This window comes from Hermetia illucens, chromosome 1, assembly GCF_905115235.1.
Source record: "Hermetia illucens chromosome 1, iHerIll2.2.curated.20191125, whole genome shotgun sequence".
NCBI lineage: Eukaryota > Metazoa > Arthropoda > Insecta > Diptera > Stratiomyidae > Hermetia > Hermetia illucens.
Genome location: NC_051849.1, coordinates 41,512,466 through 41,530,101, shown reverse-complemented (window position 1 = coordinate 41,530,101; position 17,636 = coordinate 41,512,466). Strand labels below are relative to the sequence as shown.

General features: G+C 43.0%; 1 protein-coding gene across 1 annotated transcript; it reads left to right on the top strand.

Moving 5' to 3' along the window:
* The first annotated feature begins 202 nt into the window (after nt 1-202).
* Nucleotides 203-11,330, top strand: LOC119661226 (acetylcholine receptor subunit alpha-like 2). Its single transcript, XM_038070452.1, has 8 exons — nt 203-791; nt 937-981; nt 9,428-9,537; nt 9,604-9,784; nt 9,843-10,002; nt 10,058-10,634; nt 10,693-10,894; nt 10,989-11,330. The coding sequence occupies exons 1-8, from the start codon at nt 579-581 to the stop codon at nt 11,181-11,183; spliced, it is 1,683 nt and encodes a 560-aa protein (XP_037926380.1). The 5' UTR covers nt 203-578; the 3' UTR covers nt 11,184-11,330.
* Nucleotides 11,331-17,636: the final 6,306 nt, after the last annotated feature.

Sequence of the window (17,636 nt, the reverse complement as noted above, 5' to 3'; positions counted from 1 at the left end):
ATATACATATGGTGGAATGCAAGTAATGCTGTGATGCTGGAACTTACACAAAAGCTCCAATGCCAGAAGAGAGGTCATGCGCCGCCAAACCTTCATCTTCCTGTACTGCTACATCTCCGCGAGGTTGAGATTGGTAGCATCCAGCTCTCCCAACAGGATAAACATACAAAAGAGAAAAGTAAGACAGACGCACGCGGCAGGATTTGCAACTTGGCCAAGTACTCGCCGAACATTTTAGGGTGTGTTCCTGTCGAAACTTTTAAGAGCATTGGCCCCGAAGAAAAATCGAGTTCCTTCTCATCATCAATCAAGTTCGTGTTACACGCCGCACACTAGTGACTGAATGTCGCTCATTCGAATATCGAAAATGATAACATTTGCGTCTTCGTAATCCTTGGACATATTCCATTTCGTAGGAATTTAGTGTTTTTGGGGCAAATTGGGCGGTCAAGTAAAAGGATTTTGTCCAATTTTCGGTGGTTGCAGAGTCAAGGACTTGTGAGAGTGGTGACCGTGTGACCAGCAGAAGAAATCCTCCTTTAGAAGGGAAACGGGTGCTATATCTATCACGAAGTGTGATGCTGCTCCACGACTTGTCAGCATCCGAAAAATTTGTTATCTGCGTTCTACAATTGGTTTTCTGTTTTTGTGTAGTTCAGAGTAATCCTGATGCGAAACGCTTGTACGATGACTTGCTGAGCAATTACAACAGATTGATCCGACCTGTCAGCAATAACACGGACACGGTGCTGGTGAAACTTGGTCTTCGGCTGTCCCAGCTTATTGATTTGGTAAATATTTTGGTATCTTGAGTGGCGAGTGTGTTTGCTTGAAATGTGTTTACTTTGGACGTGTTCCTTTTAGCGTGGAACGCTTCATGTCCTCAGTTCCTTATTTAATTTATGAAAGCTATAATCATTTTCCTTTTGTCCTCAGAATCTAAAGGATCAAATATTAACGACCAACGTTTGGCTTGAACATGTGAGTACGATGACAAACTTAACTAAACTAAATTATGGTTTAACGACATTTTCACTCCATTTTTGAAAAAAGGACCTTGCTCCGCGGACTGTGTAGTCACTGGCATATTGCCATCACTGTAGCTAAAAAAGGATAACTGTCTTCTGAATATAATCATTTATAAGGATTATATGATAAGCATTAAACTGTTTAAGTTGGCAATTAGGGATTAAGTAAAAGAATTAGGTTATGTTTTTCAGTTTTTCTCTTTCCTGCGAAAACCTTTCTTCTGTGCCAAAATAATAGCATCCGAAAGCGTGGAAATAATGTTGCCTATACAATGCACTTCTGAATTTCTGTAGAAAACCACTTTATCGTAGTTTATTGTTGAGATTAAATAGCGAAGGTATTGCAGATGTTTTGAATGAGGCAAGAGATAATTTTTCCTGAACGAGAATAGCTTTGTTCGGTGGTAATATACTATACTCTTCCTTTTGTTGACTGACATATTTTCACCTTTCAGGCAGTATCGTAATTGGGATTTAATAAAAGATGCAGTTTTTTTGTCAAGAAATTGGGCCAGGTACAGTCTGACGTACGGCATTGCATTGTTGTTGAAGAGCAAAGAGTTTTTGAATGAACAAAGCAGGTGACAATCTTATGGTGTAAGGTCAGGGGTAAACTCCGGGGAGTATGCAGTGATGAGTGAAATTGTAATTTTGATTTTATCTTACAAATATATTGATGTTGTCGATAGAATCCGCCTGAAGCAAACCAATAATAGGGAAACTCCTCACGTATTCGAATTATTCGTTGGCTACGCTAATTTTTACACTTTCTTTTGTGAATAAAATTTTGGCTATCATATTTGGTAGTAGGAGGCACAAGCTTATAGTGAACTGACGGAAGTGTTAAAACGATTCTCATTTATCAATTTGGAGTATTTCAAGAATGATGTCATGCATCTGAATTCCGACCCCCAGGATTGTTGTAGGTATATGTCTCCCGTTTACTTCCATGGATCGTCTATATCCATACAGCCTCTTCTTCTTTGATGATTCCAAGTCGAACCTTAGTTTCCCTGATGTTCCCAATTGTCTTGATTTCATTCCAACGTTTCTTTGATTCCTTTTTCGGTTGTCTCTTATTTACCTCTGGCCGGAGCATAGTGTGTCTATTACGTCTATGCGGTTTGACGGTTTGCTAAAATGCGTTTTGTCTACATTAGAATCTATAGTAAAATGATTGTATCTTAATTCGCGGACATCTTTCTTTTTGGATTCTAAATTCTTCAAGACGATTTTCCTCTCCAAATATAGTGATTTGCTTTTCCGACATATGCATCCCGGTCTACGGCTAGTATCCATTCAATAGTACGGGAGAAAATAAGATTTTATAAATACATATTTCATTGCGCCGGTAGACTTTTCATTATGTTTTCTCATGGAAAGGGGGGAAATCTTAGAAAGATGCTGGCAGGATGTAGCCATATGAAACGACTTTCACTCTTCTGCCTATATTCTCGCGGAGCCATCGTGAAGTATTAATTTATGGCCAGGGCTTCGCCTATACTGATCTTTTCAAATCACACGTTTATCACCTTTACGAGATTATGAGATCCGATTTCTACGTTCAAGAGTCTCCCAACTTCCTCTGATTCATAGTTCTCAGACAATGTGACGTAATGCGCGGCTTACTCGGGACAGTCAGGCGACTCCTTCAGTCCAAAACGATGCAAATATTTCCTTGAACTAACCTGATTCATAGTACACTATGTAAGGCAGAAATTTAATATTTCATGTCCTCGCTCCGACTATTTCTTTTTACATCGGGTCAGCGTATGAGTCCAGCAGAATTATTCTCCTGTTCCAACGTCCCTATCATTTTCTGTACATTTTCTTTCTAGCGGCCTTACAGAAGTCCGTAGCCAATTTGAATGGATTCGCCCTTCTTATCTACTCGATATAGTGCGCTTTCGCTTCCACTTCTTGTGATGCTATCTGTTCTATTGGCCTCCACACTCACAACACAATTGCCAGCATGGCTTCTGCTCAGATAGGAGCACCATATAGCCTGATGACCAGTGTGGTGATAAGCAACCTACGTTCATATTTTACATATATATATGTGATTGCCATTTACCCCATGGTGGGGTGTAGTGCATTGACTACGCATGCGTACTAAAATGCGCTTAGTTCCCCCCAGGACTTCCTAAGATGCCGGCATTCCTCCTCAACTGTTCTGCGCCAAGTGGTCTTGGGGTGACTCACTCCTTGAACATCTTGGCAGAGTGGGTTTCATTGTATGGAGTAGGAAGGAATGCAATTGCGGCTCCTTCTTAATGTGTGATCTATCCACTGCCACTTCTGCTTTCCGATCACATAGCGTACGAGTGGCAGGCCTGTGCGGCGCGCTAGCTCTTTCTTTGAAATTGTAAAGTAAAATATTATCAGGTCTGCGTACTCCGATGGCGAGTTATCGTGGTTCTTGTTGGTCTGCGAATCAAGCGTTCACTTTGGGGTGCGTCGTTGGTGTTTCTTTTTTTTCGCTCGTGCGGACATTTGAAGGTGCGGCCTGTCGTGTCGATTAGGGCTTTAGTTGAAATCAGTATCACCGCGTTTTCGTCACAAACTCGCGTCGTAGTTAGTTTCTTTTTGGAATGTCGGTTGACAGCAATGACGCGGCAGGCCCATCGGACCCGCAAGTGACCAGCCTCGCCGTTCGCGTCCCTTCGTTTTGGCGGCGAAACCCGGAAATGTGGTTCGTGCATTCGGAGGCCGGGATCATAGCGAACGCGACCCGCTTCAATCATGCGGTAGCCGGTCTGGACGAGGAGTCCATCCTGCTAGTGTCCAATGTGGTGAAATTGGTGTCATACATGTTGTTAAAAAGCGAATTGATCAGGCGCCTGTCAGTAAGTGAGTCGGCAAAACTAGATCACTTGCTGGCAGGCCTAACGTTGGGAGATCGAAATCGCAGCCAATTGCTGCGCGAAATAAAGCAATTGGGTGGGAGTAAGATCGACGACGAATTGATGAAGTCGCTTTGGCTGCGTCGGCTCCCGGAGGGTACCCAGGCACTCCGGTTCCTTAGAGGCACTGGCCAATGGCTCGACCATATCGGCCAGTCAACATCCATCGGACGAGGTGGGTGACTTAAGGCGCGAGATAGCCGCCTTAACAGCCAGTGTGGCCGAGATGCGGGCGACGTTGGGCGCTCATCGTTCGGGCGCCAGATCACGAGCTCACTCGCGGTCTGCCACTCGAAAAGGGCGATCAGCTAGCAGGTCGTCAAGACAGCCTACTGACCGAGGGATTTTCTGGTACCATCGCAAATTCGGCGAGAAAGCCACCAAATGTACGATCCCGTGTAAATTCGCGCTTGCCACAAAAAACTAGGTCCGCGGACGGCCACCCAGAACGCAGCGCCACGTCGCCTAACAATTTACGACCCTCTCAGCAGGCGTAACTACCTCGTGGATACTGGTGCGGAATTTCCGGTTCTTCCCGTACCCCAGCACCATCCACTATTTCCACAACCACTAAAACTGGCAGCAGTAAATTCCTCCCGTATCAACACCTACGGGTGTAGGCAAGTGGACGTGAGTCTCGGCTTGCGTAGGACATTTTCGTGGCATTTTATCCTTCTTGTGTCACTATAGGTTGCTGGTGGACTTGCAAAACAAGTCTCTTATAGGTTCCACGACCAACCTTAATTCATCGGGACAAATGGTATCTCACCCAGGCAATAATCTTTCCGTTCTTTTAGAAGACATAACCGACTCTCGTGTTCGGGCACTTCTCCAAAAGTTCAGCCAGATTACTACCGAGTGTACCCTCTCCAAACTAGTGAAGCATAATGTGCAGCACCATATTAACACTACTGGTTCCCCGATCTTCTGGAAGATGCGTCCTCTACCATCCTAGAAACTGGCTATAGCGCGGAAAGAATTTGAACAACTTGTTCAACAGGGTATCTGCAGGCCCTCAAACAGCTGTTGGTCTTCCCCACAGCATATGGTCTCTAAGCCAAACGGCGAATGGCGCCCATGTTGGGATTACAGAAGGCTAAACGCGCAGACTGTTCCACTCATCCACGACTTTGCGTATCACTTCGCGAATTGCCGCATCTTTTCGACCTTGGACTTAACCAAGGCTTATCATCAAATCCCTGTAGCTCCAGAAGACATTCCAAAGACGGCAATATGCACACCTTTTGGACTCTTCAAGTTCACCCCGATGACTTTCGGATTGTGCAATGCGGCGCAAACCTTTCAAAGGTTCGTCCACTCAGTCCTGCGAAAATATGACGCAAATAGGTGTTGATGAAGGTTTGGGGCTTTCGAGTGATGATGGTGGATACTTTCTATGTGCTTCTCCCATATAGCAACCCCAAAGGGAACCCTACTACAGAACAGTCCCAATTTCATCTTCATGACGAGAGAATTGCATTTCCAGATTCTAGACAAAGCAAAGATGGCGGATCTAGCGCTGTGAATAGGTTCAGCGAAATCCAGGTCAGTGTTACCATCGGCACTACATATATAAATTAATCAATGCCTTCATTCACCGATCTGCTCATTAAGTACGATTATTCGTCAGATTGAGAACCTTGACTTTGTTGATGTTTATCTTCAGTCCAATCCTACTTGCAACCTTTCTACATCCAAAGCCATTTGGTCAAACTCCGCGACCTGGGCGGTGGAAACTGCAGAAATTTACAAACCTGCTACTATTATCATTATGGTCGCTAAGGTTGTGCTTTCATATCAGATATACGTGACATTCAGATCAACCAACCGATAACAATGTCACCGAGTCTTATACATTTTGAGGGACAGTTACCTCAATCTGTGTTTAATAACCGCGTCAAGTCTTCTCTCAAAATTTCTAAACTTTCCTAAGGGTCCAAGGTTGTCGTTCGGTTCGTCTGACCCAAGAGCTCAAGATTTTCCCGTTGAATGGTATGGGCTTCTTCGACGCTGTGCGCTGCCACTGATGATCTTATGCACGACTTTAGTTTTCGAACACTATTTACCGCTTCCTTGATGTGTTCATTTAATCTAGTCGTTATCAGGCGTTTCGTCTGTCTTATGTATATTTTATTGCAGTCGCTGCACGTTATTCGATAGATCCCGCTTTTTTTCTCCGCTGTCAGAGGATACTTGACACTTCCCAGTAAATTCCACAAGGTGGACGATCGACTCGAACTACGACTTCCAGTTGAAACTTTTTTATCCAATTCCTGATATTGTTAAATAGGTAGGAATACGGGATACTTATCCGTCTCGCGGTTGCCTTCTTATGCTGCGAGAATAGTGTTGTATAGGCATGCCTATTGTGTTGCTTGATTTTCCTTACGATCAGCTTCTCAATAGTCAGAGGATTATATCCATTCTTAATAGCGGAGTCAATAATATGCTGTCGTTCCTTATTGAAACCGTGTTCCGAAAAAGGGTATGTGATCATTCGGTGAATCATGCAATTATAGGCTGCCATTTTTTGTGAAAATATATGGTGTGAAACAATGCCTTCACGTCGAAAGACACCATCACCCATCCTCTCAATGTATTGCAGCTTCTGTATTAGTTCATGGGAGTTAGCCACTGAATACTTACTATTTGTCGTCCCAAGGGCTTGACACTCATTGATCAACCACTTGGCGATATTGTACGTAGGTGAGTTCGAGTTTGCAATGATTTCTCGCATCTTGTCCCTCTCCTTGTGGATTTTCGGTTGACATCTGATTCTTGGAAGCGCAGGATTAGGCATTCGAAATCGGCCAACGTTTGGGATTAATTTGATTCTTTGGTAACGACCTCTAATTGCCATGCTCTGTTCGGAAGTTTTTGCAACCAAGTTTATTGCATTCTGCTACTCGAGGAGAACACTAGTTCAAGAATAGCAGCCGGAAGTAAATCTTCTCGACATGGTCAGAAAAGCAGCCAAAAGCAAGTCTTTATGGAGAAACCAAGAACAATCGTCAAAATAAGTCTTTTCCCTTTGCTGATGTAGTTCTTTGCTTGATATTGTATCAGGCCAAAGTACCTGATAAGAATACCGATTGCCAGGGTCATAAGCTTGGTTTTGCTAGTATCAATTCGACTCTTCGTGCTTCTTTCTCCAGTCATTTGGTCAAGGCCCATAACTCCGTTAGAGAGCAAGCAAATCTTATCATTTTAAAAATGGTGTTTGAGAAAAGTTTACATGGTTCTGACCAAGGCAGCTTGAAGTACGTTACCGATAAGGCAAAAAAAGAATCGGTGAAAGAATGCAGCTCTGGCGAACTCCGCTCTGGATTTTAAATTCTCAGATTTTAACTCGATGCAATAAGTGATGTTTTGCACAATTTTATGTCACTTTGATAAAATGTATTAATTTTCCTGAATACCCCTCCTGCCTCTAGTACGCCACTGTAAAGTTTTTTGAAATCAATGGAGATCACGTGGAGCGGTGATTTAATTTTGCACCTTGCTCCATAATATTCTGGGGGTTTGAGAGGGTCAGTACTGTGAGGATTCAGAGAGGAAACAGCTTGCTTCCTATCCATAAGGCTCTAGAGGTGTTTTTGGATGCTTTCGAGGATTATTTTAGTTATAGAATATATTTGTAGCAGTAGCGAGCACCTAGTACTCCTTCAATTGTCGCATTCAAGACAGGTGTTTTAGTTCAGTATATAGACGATCGTCCCCTTTTGTCATTCCCTGGAAAACATCCTATAACTTTTGGGAAGCGGAAGCAGTAACTCCTCAGAAACAGTGGGGGCTTCAGGGAGCAGTTTTACAAGGAGCCCGTCAAGGTTGGTATATCACGGTGGCTTCCTATTTTACTCAATAGAGGTGAGTTGCGATCGGAAATCGTAAGGAAACGTTTATTCTACATCACAGTTGCCTACCTATTTTCAGCGATGGGAAGACTACAGTTAACGTCCTTCACATAACCATCGGGGCAGCTTCGATACCATATGTATAATTCGCCATGCAATATACATATTGTACCGAAATAAAATTTTTATGTGAGGCAGCGTCTACTTCCTTGAGCAGCGTAGTTTGCATATTCCTTTGGCTATTTATGATGACTCCATTTCTTTTGGTCACCCTTTCCCATAAGCAGGGAATATTTTTAGTAAATCATAATTTTTACTTCAAAAGCTTCTCTTTAGAAAAAACTCTTTCTCATTTGGGGATGCCTGTGTACATGTCATTCTCAAGTTTGCCGTGAAGGAACGCACCTACCTATCCTGGTGGACAACCCGTTTTGTTGTGGAGGGTGCGATGGGATTCGCCACCAAATTTACTTAGAGGATAACTCTCTTCCTAAAACTTTGTCTGAGAGATGCTGAGGAGCGCTGAGCGTATTATGTTTGGGTTTTCTTTCTTGCGAAGAAGCTTCAGCTCGGAGGGATCGGATGGTAGGAGGTTCTTTGAGCTAAAAAATTGAATTCCTCCTCTTTCCGCCTATCTAATTAGTAATATTAACTCCCTGGCTTGGAACCTTCCTAATAAGGGAGAGCAGGAGGGCTACCTCAAATTAATGAACCAAACGATTTTAGGCTAGTTTTCTTATGGTGGCTAGTGCATTGATTGGTGGTGTTTAGTTGACAGCTTACCTTTATGGCAGTCTAACTCTCAGTTCATTCCGTCAGCCACTCCTCCTCAAAAGGCCATGTTTGCTAGTGCTTACATTGTGGGTAAAGAACTTTGAAACTACAATAACTTTATTTCATGTCGAAGCTATTCGGAACGATCCGTTTCATTTGTGGCTTTTTTCTATTTTTCGAGGTCCACTATTTTTGAATTATTTTTTTTTCATCCCTCTTGGGCATTTCGGTGTTAATTTGCTGAGTTTTTAAAATTTTGGGTAGTCCTTTGAAGAGTATCTATCACATGTGGCCATAACGAGGCTCAACTGAAGTGTACTGCAGTAGCCTTTTCTGATTTATTTAAAAATCCTTTCTGGTCATGTTATTTGCGGTTCCCACAAGATGACCTGGGCGTGAAGATAACAGAGGTATAAGGCAGGACTCGCATCCGATGAACTGAAGGTGAAGGGTATACTTGGCATGGATTGATATTTCCACCTTTAGGGAATGCTGAAAAGTGCAGTTGACAAGCTTGGGAAGGAATTTATCAAAATAATTTTTTAAATTCCATTCCCTGCTTCTTTTCCACATACTATTCAATTGCTGTCAAAATTGGTTTCTGGAAATATGAATGAATTTGAACACTTTTACGAAGCTAAAGCTAAGGATCGCAAATGAAGAATGGTCTATAAAATTTCCATGCAAAAAAATTTTGTAGGAATTCTGAATTCCCTAGGAAGCGGCCAATTGTTTAGCGTTTGTCGATTGGATTTAATTAATGCTACCGGAGACAATAAAAGTCGCCAATCATTGCAAGGTTCTTTGACAATTTTGCTTCGAGTTCTGTAAAGTTTATATCTATAATAAAATAATTCACTTTTTGCAGGAATGGCAAGATCATAAATTCAAATGGGATCCTTCTGAATATGGTGGAGTTACTGAGCTTTACGTCCCATCGGAACATATATGGCTCCCAGATATAGTACTTTATAACAAGTAAGTCTCTCACTTATAAACAATTATAAATTCCTTTCTATGTCCTTTACTTTTCTAATATTCCAGCGCCGATGGTGAATATGTGGTGACGACTATGACGAAGGCCATTCTGCACTACTCGGGAAAAGTAGTGTGGACGCCGCCTGCGATTTTCAAATCATCCTGCGAAATAGACGTTAGGTACTTCCCATTTGATCAGCAGACCTGCTTTATGAAATTCGGTTCCTGGACATATGATGGCGACCAGGTGAAATTATTCGATTGGATAAAACTTCAGTGTAATGTGGGGCTAATTTCTTGTGTAGATTGATTTGAAACATATAAACCAGAAAAATGACAAGGACAACAAAGTCGAAATTGGCATCGACTTAAGAGAATACTATCCCAGCGTGGAGTGGGACATACTTGGCGTTCCGGCAGAAAGGCACGAGAAATATTATCCTTGCTGTGCGGAGCCGTATCCTGGTATGTGGAATAAGTCAATAGTCCTGCTCCTAATTGTTAGTATTCTAATTTTCAGATATATTCTTCAACATAACGCTCCGAAGGAAGACTTTATTTTATACCGTCAATTTAATTATACCATGCGTTGGAATTTCATACCTGTCGGTCTTGGTATTCTACCTACCTGCCGACTCGGGCGAGAAGATTGCTCTCTGCATCAGCATTCTGCTATCCCAGACCATGTTCTTCTTGCTTATATCCGAAATTATACCTTCTACGTCGTTGGCTCTGCCTCTTTTGGGGAAGTATCTGCTATTCACTATGATACTCGTAGGGCTAAGTGTAGTGATAACAATTATTATACTCAACATACATTATCGTAAGCCAAGCACCCACAAAATGGCACCGTGGGTGCGGGCGTTTTTCATAAAAAGACTTCCGAAATTCTTGCTTATGCGTGTTCCCAAGGATTTGCTGCGCGATTTGGCAGCCAGTAAAATTAATTATAGTAAGAAAATGTATAAATCGAAATTTGGTGCTGCGTTGAGTGCTGAGATTCAATTAAATTCGGGCGAATCCAGTCCTGATTCACTGGCACGAGTTACAAGACGCGGAGGATGTAATGGGCTTCATTCGACAACTCCTACTAACAGGTTCGGCTAGTTTCTAGTAGATCCTCAAGGTGATTCTTGAATATTCTGCCCTTTTTAGGTTCAGTGGGTTAGTCGGTGCACTTGGGGGCGGATTCAGTGGTCTAAGTGGATACAATGGTCTACCATCCGTGATTTCTGGATTAGATGAATCAATGAGTGATTTAGGACAGCGTAAAAAGTATCCTTTCGAACTCGAGAAAGCGATACATAACGTAATGTTCATTCAGCATCACATGCAGCGGCAAGATGAATTTAATGCAGTAAGTACTCATTGAAATTATTATATTTGGAAAATGCAAAATCAGTTTATCACGACTTTCACTCAAAATCTTAATATTTGTTTTTTTTTTTCAGGAAGACCAGGATTGGGGCTTTGTTGCTATGGTTCTTGATAGGCTTTTCCTTTGGATTTTCACAACCGCTTCCATATTTGGGACATTTGCAATTCTCTGTGAAGCTCCAGCTCTATATGATGACACGAAGCCGATTGACGTTCAGCTTTCAGTGATCGCTCAACAAATCTACAACTTAACAATAAAAGAAAAATAACGTTCTAAATATTTACATAATTAAGTATTCAATAAAAAAGCTGTTTTCTATTCACGAGGCTTTGTGGGAGCGGCTTATGTTTTTTTTGAAAGTGTATCCAACACCAATGGTTTTAATAAATCACACGTTGTGAAATATAAAACTGTATTTAGTCATATTTGCGTTAGGGGATTTGATATTTTTATTAGTTGTTGATACCCCGCCGTCTAGGCTCTTATTATTTGCTAGTAAATACAGCAAGGAAATAAAAATTATTTTTGCAGAAACCAAGCTGATTTCGCCCACTTTAATGTTGAGCGTACTACAGTAAAGGCATTTATACCTAAGCCCAAAAGCAATATCTGGCTACTATCTAGACTTTATTGCATGCAGGAACTTCAAGTTCCTTTGGTCTCGCATTCGTAAAATTCGCAACCGCTCCTCTTGTCCTCTATTACTTTCAACAAGTTCGCAGGCTCCTCTGCCCTCTGACTAGCTTCAGTCGTCATGTGGTATACTTTCTAATTACTTTTCTTCTGTGTATAACTCATCACGTCCTTTTTTCTCCCCTTCCCCGTTTGAGTGCTGCCAATCTCACATCTTCGACCGTATCTATCTCTCCCCTTTCTAAACCGGACTTCTCATTGACAATCTGGATGCCAAAGTGGAATCTAATCCCGGTGGCCTTTCTAACTTCTTTTTTACTAAATAGAAACCAATTGATGGATTTCTCTTTTTCTTTGCGTAATTTCACCAATTTTTTTAAGGCTTTGGTCTGTAAATCATAACATTCATCATCATGAACGGCGCAACAACCGGTATTTGGTCTAGGTCGCCCTTAGTAAAAAACTCCTAGCATTCCGGTTTTACGCCGAGAATCATAAATTCGATATCTCCAAAAGCTGTCTGCCTTCTGGCCAACGCCATCGCTTCATCTAAGGCAGGGTCTGCGAAACCTTCTTTTTTACCTATAGATATTGCCCTTATAGACTTTTCGGGCCGGATCATTTTAACCCACACGATTAACTAACTCACCCAGCATATTGGTATTGCATTGCTCATAAATTGCGTCGTTATATAGACTACGGAATTGTTTATCCTTATTGTAGGGAGACAAATATTCTTCGAAGGATTCTTCTCTCGAATGCGGCTAAGAGTTCGTAGTTTTTCTTGCTAAGAACCTAAGTCTTCGAGGAATACATGAAGACTGGCTAAATCATTTTCTTGTACAGTAAGAGCTTTGACCATATCCCTGGTCGTTTTGAGTGGAACTGTTTTTGAAAGTTGAAATAGGCTTTGTCGGAAGCTATTAATAGTGCGCGAATTCCATCGTCGTAACTGCTATTGGCTGTGATTTTCGACTCTAGGTAGGAGAAATTAAGAACGGTTTCAAAGTTGTGGTCCCGCTTTCGGTTTTGGTCTTGACTTTATCGTCATATATCTGGCTTAGCCTTCATTAATATATGCCCTAGGATCTCACGCCGATAGTCGCCTGCTCGATCTGGGGGAAGCTAGATTGAACCCCTCGGGTATCTTTTCCGATAATGTCAATATCCCCAGAGTAGAGTGATCTTGTTGCTTTTATTTGGCTTTCCGTATCGATCAGGATCAGTCTAGTAAGTCTTATCAATTTGGTTGAGATACCGAATTCTCTCGTGGGCATGTACAGTTTGTAATGATAAGAGTGGTTATAGGAGATCAAGTCGATCATCCTGACTGGCCGATAACGACCTAGAGGGCAGAGCTATCCCAAAAATCTAAACAAATTGGCTAAATTGACCGTGAAGGTCCGCCCACAAAGATTGAAGCTTCATCAAAGTGCTCTTTCGACACGTTCTTGCACGCCTCTATGCTAGCCAGGCTCGGGAATGTGGGAGGGGGGTCCTTTGAGCGCTTTGATCCCTCACGCTTCATTACTCAAAACAACGTGTCTATTCCGATGCGTGGGTGCGCACCGGATTCTAAACTCGACATTAATACGGATTTCGCGACGGCCTATCGAAGGACAAACAGAACGCGAACTAAAATTGGAAATTAAAAGGAAAAAAAAACAAAAACGGCTCGACCGCGCGCGTGGATGATTCGAAAGGGAGGAAGTCCTCAAACTACTATTGGACTATTTATGCATTAATATTCATTGTTCCAATCAATTTCATAACAATAATTAAAATAAAGAAAATGAAGATAAAATTCAACGAAGGAAAAGAAAATAAATAAAAGAAAAACAAGAAAAAAAAATAAAAAAATAAGAAAAAGAAAAATAAAAACAATAACTCACCCAGGACGTCACTCCGAGCTCGGATTGCGGCTGGTGTACAAAGTTCTAAAAACAATTTTATAAGAAAAACGATTATAAAAAAAATTAATTCATTTATATATAAATATTTTTAGCAGGCGTATTGCTTAATCTCTTACGTAAACGATTACTCATATTATGCTAGAATCCACACGTTTCTTAGCTGTACACATCGGTCTTTTCCTATTAGCGAAGATCTTTCTGGGATTTCTCCACAATGTTTGACACTCACGATCAATCCCGTTATAAAGTAAAGCACTTCACCTTCGTCGGCTTGAATTTATTCATAATAATTCCTTCCAACTGTCACTCCTTCTTTCTTTTCCTTCTTCCCTCCCGTCTGGGCCGCTTCGCCTCCTTTCCTTTTTTTCTCTCCTGGCGCACCGCTTCAACACTTTCTTCTTTTCTTCTCCCTAGTCTCACTTCGCGGCTCTTCCCCGGTGCTCCTCCAACCTTCCACCTTCTCCTTTTTTTCCAGCCGCTCCAGCCTTTCTTCTTTTCTTCTCCCTAGTCTCACTTCGCGGCTCTTCCCCGGTGCTCCTCCAACCTTCCACCTTCTCAGAACTCCAAACCGAAACTCCAAAAGCAAAACCAAACTCCACCGCACAGTTAGATACTAGACAGCTACCTCACTCCCACTTGCCCCTCAAGGGGGGAAATCAGTGCGAGTACACACGATTTCAAATTGTTTTGCCCTTGAGCATGAGCGAGATGTACCGAAAACCCGATCAGCTGTGTTTGACATACCGCCCGGACTTGCCAATGTATTTGTGAGATTGGCAAGTTTTTGCTTATGCATAAGTGAATACGTGAAACAACTTTTTGCAATATGGGTGAGCACGCCGTAGTACCAGAATAGCAAAAGCTCACCGATCTCTCTCTTACCAATACGATTATGCCTTTTCTTTGTTTAGCGTCTCTGATGTGTACAGATAAGCTTCAGCAAGCACATTTTCAAGTGGGGTCATTTTTGTAAGGGTACTGCCTATAGTAGATCTATTGTGCTCCACCGTTCTATTTCCGCACACCGCTGCTGTTTCCGCTACATAGCCTTTCTCACTCGCTAGGCAATGTTGCGGCAACATGCGCATGCGCCTGCGGATGCGGCAAATCATTCGCCTCTTGTCAAGATCAATTCGCCCGAATGCATTCAATAATGTGCAATCTGCGGCGAACATTAAGGCAATTGCACACTATTAAATGCTATTAAATGCATTGTTTAAGCAAATTAATTAAGAAAGAGCCGAATGAGATTCCGCTCCCGTCGCGCAGCCGCGGTCACTACAAGTTTTACCGTGGCTATAGGTGGGTTTGAAGCCGATGAAGGGATGGTGCAGCTGATGTCTGCATCCCACCACTTGCTACCTAGAGCAAATCAGATCTATTGCTGATTTGATTTGTGTGTTGGTCGACGTTGTTGTTGTCTCGACAGGATGAACATAGAGGTGTATAAAAATTCATCTTGCTGACTTGTTGGTAAAATTTCCGTACGTTTTGAGTTCACAAACGTGTCGATTTTCCCAGACGGCCATTTTCTGCTTGTGAAGTTGCTTCTCCACACGAGTTTCGTGATAGCTCCAAATGTGTGCCAGATATTTTCGAGCGTGCAGCATTGCCCGGCTTGCTGTATTCTTTCGTTCTTTTCCTAGCTCATATTCATCGCCGAACCAGTTGTTGCGACTGAGTCCGAATATGTTTGCGGCCGTACCTTCTTAGGTGCTTGGGTGGATCATTTGTTGATGCTTCATTTTCAGGACCTCTTTTAACTGAGGTTATTGCGGCATCCAACTCCGTCTTATAGGTGTTACGAAAGAGTTTGTTATGAATCGCTTTAGTTTTCACTCTCAACTGATTGTCAGAAGGAATTTGAGGCGCTGGTGTTATTTTAGGCTGAGGAGCCATGCCAACGAGATAGTGATCTGAGTCAGCATTGCCCTCCTATATGTTCTGACATTTATCTCGGCGGAGAGGTGACGGCGGGTTTCTTTTTCAGTTACTACATCGGCTCACCTTATACTTTTCAAACTGGACCGTTTCTTTAGCTGGTTGTATATCCTATATCTCTTCCTCTTCTCTTATACTACAATTATCCATTCTGGATAAGGCTATTTTAAAGGTGTCGACATTGAACCAGTCTAGCTGTGTCAATATTGGCTTTCAGAGGACTGAATCTGGTGATACGGATCAGTATAAGCTTTAAATTGTCAGGGTGTCATTGAACATAGCTACATACGATGCTAAGAAATTCTGGGAGAATAAGTCTAGTCTTAGCAAGTGGTCACATGAAATAACCCAATCATCTGGAACGAGTCAAATCGTGGAAAAGGGACCTGAGTTTTTTTGAGGCACGATGAGCCTTCGCGTGTTTCGGTCTCTCGCGTTAGCTTTTGATTCACGTTCACAAAAGGAAATTATAGGTAGTTTCTGACTACCTCACTTAGGGTTCTTGCGGCGTTATTGCGTCGACTGCTATCCGACGTTTGTTGCAAATGATGCACCTTTTATTTGTGTGGCGGACTTCCACTGAGTGGACCACGTTTAGTTGATTGCTTTCGTTCTAGTAAGTGTTGGTTTCCGTTTTTTTCTTTTTTGGGAGTAGGGTAGGTGAATGTATTTACGCACAGAGTGTTGGACTCCCGCAACAGTACGCTCTCAACAAAGCACCTCACTGCCATCAGATAACTAGCCTGGAACCGCTTGACACACTATATCGGGCTAGCCCTTCCTCTCTCCCGGCTTTGGGAGCCTTCAAGCTAGGGAATTCCTTTCACGAACGGGAGGGGAGGGGAGGAAGGGAGTTGTCAGTGCAGGGAACCCTTTACCATCCAATCCCTCCGCCGGGCGAGTTCAATCTTTTTTGCAATAAGAAGAGCCCGAACATAATGCGCAATAAGATTCCAGCTGCCAGCGCTCTTAAGCATCTCTCTGACAATGTTGTTGGTGTGTTCAGCGTCGTCTGCCACTCCATTGCGGAACACTTAATCAGGAGATCGCGTTTTCCCAATCCTGTGCAGGTAAGACTGAAAACACACTTAGAAGTTGGGTATGGAAGTAATCAATCTCACCGTACGTTCGGTTCAACCACGGGTCTAAATTGTCGATTAGTCGCGCACTCCATCTGCTCCTTGGCTCATTTTGCCAAGAAAGTTGCCACTCGGTATGGGTGTGTTGACTTTCTTCACGAACAACCTCTTAAGTTCTCGCCCTTACGACGGCCGATAGCTTTGCGCTCTTTGGTAAGGAGGGCAACGGGGATCACTCCCACGATCACCATCACAGTCGGTTCGGAGACGGTGCGATAAGCAGACGCCACTCGCAAAGCTCCCCGCCTCTGCACTTGAGCTAAGCGCTTACAATGCACCTCCTTTGAAAGGCATAGAACAGAACCGACTGTGTTGCTCCCATAAGGAGATCTCTCCTAGTAGACATGGGGCCCCCAACATTCGCCATTAGCTGACTCAAGATCGAGTCTCAACAGACTATCATAAGAAGCGTTCCAGAGGTTCGGGCCTAGAATGGATACCAGTGCTACTCCCGACATGATTTCCATCCTCCTTTGTGCCTAGCATCTGCCCATCTTGCGGAATTGAAGGCATTTCTGACATCAAGTGTTATGAGGAGCACTATCCGTCGAAATCTACGGCTGTATGCCTCGGCTCGATGAACCGCATTTGCGACCTCCATAATAACATCCAATGTGGATATCTTTGTTCTGAGCCCGAACTGCCATACTTTTCCAGCACTTTCCCGGCCCTGCCAAGGCATACACAGCGGTTGGTATGCAGACGGGAGTTCCGGGTCTACTTTAACCTTGCTGATCAGCGTGAGTCTGGCCAGTTTCCAGCGACAAGGAAAAATGCCCTCCTTCAGCAAGCGTTGAACGCTTCAAAGAGCAATTCTGCCCGTTGACGGAATACTAGTTTGTAAACTTCCGCCGGGATGCCATGAGGACCTGGCGCCTTCTTGTTTTCATAGTGAGAACCGCATTTTCGAGCTTTCTTATTGTGAAAAGGGGGTAATCCTTGACGCTATTGGCGCTGTTGATATCAACCCATACAGGATGTCTGGGGAACAATGCCCGCACAATATGGTCCATCTGGTCGGTATTTAGGATGCAGGGCCTCCGCAGAGCTCCGATTTTCTAGGTGACAAGCTTATAGCCAAGTCCCCACGGGTCC

Excerpts from the sequence above, each read along its gene's own strand:
- LOC119661226 (XM_038070452.1), top strand. The coding sequence starts at position 579 with ATGCTGCTCCACGACTTGTCAGCATCCGAAAAATTTGTTATCTGCGTT. Across the intron at positions 9,785-9,842 it reads GGACATATGATGGCGACCAG|ATTGATTTGAAACATATAAA; the intron begins GTGAAATTATTC and ends TTTCTTGTGTAG. Across the intron at positions 10,895-10,988 it reads GGCAAGATGAATTTAATGCA|GAAGACCAGGATTGGGGCTT; the intron begins GTAAGTACTCAT and ends TTTTTTTTTCAG.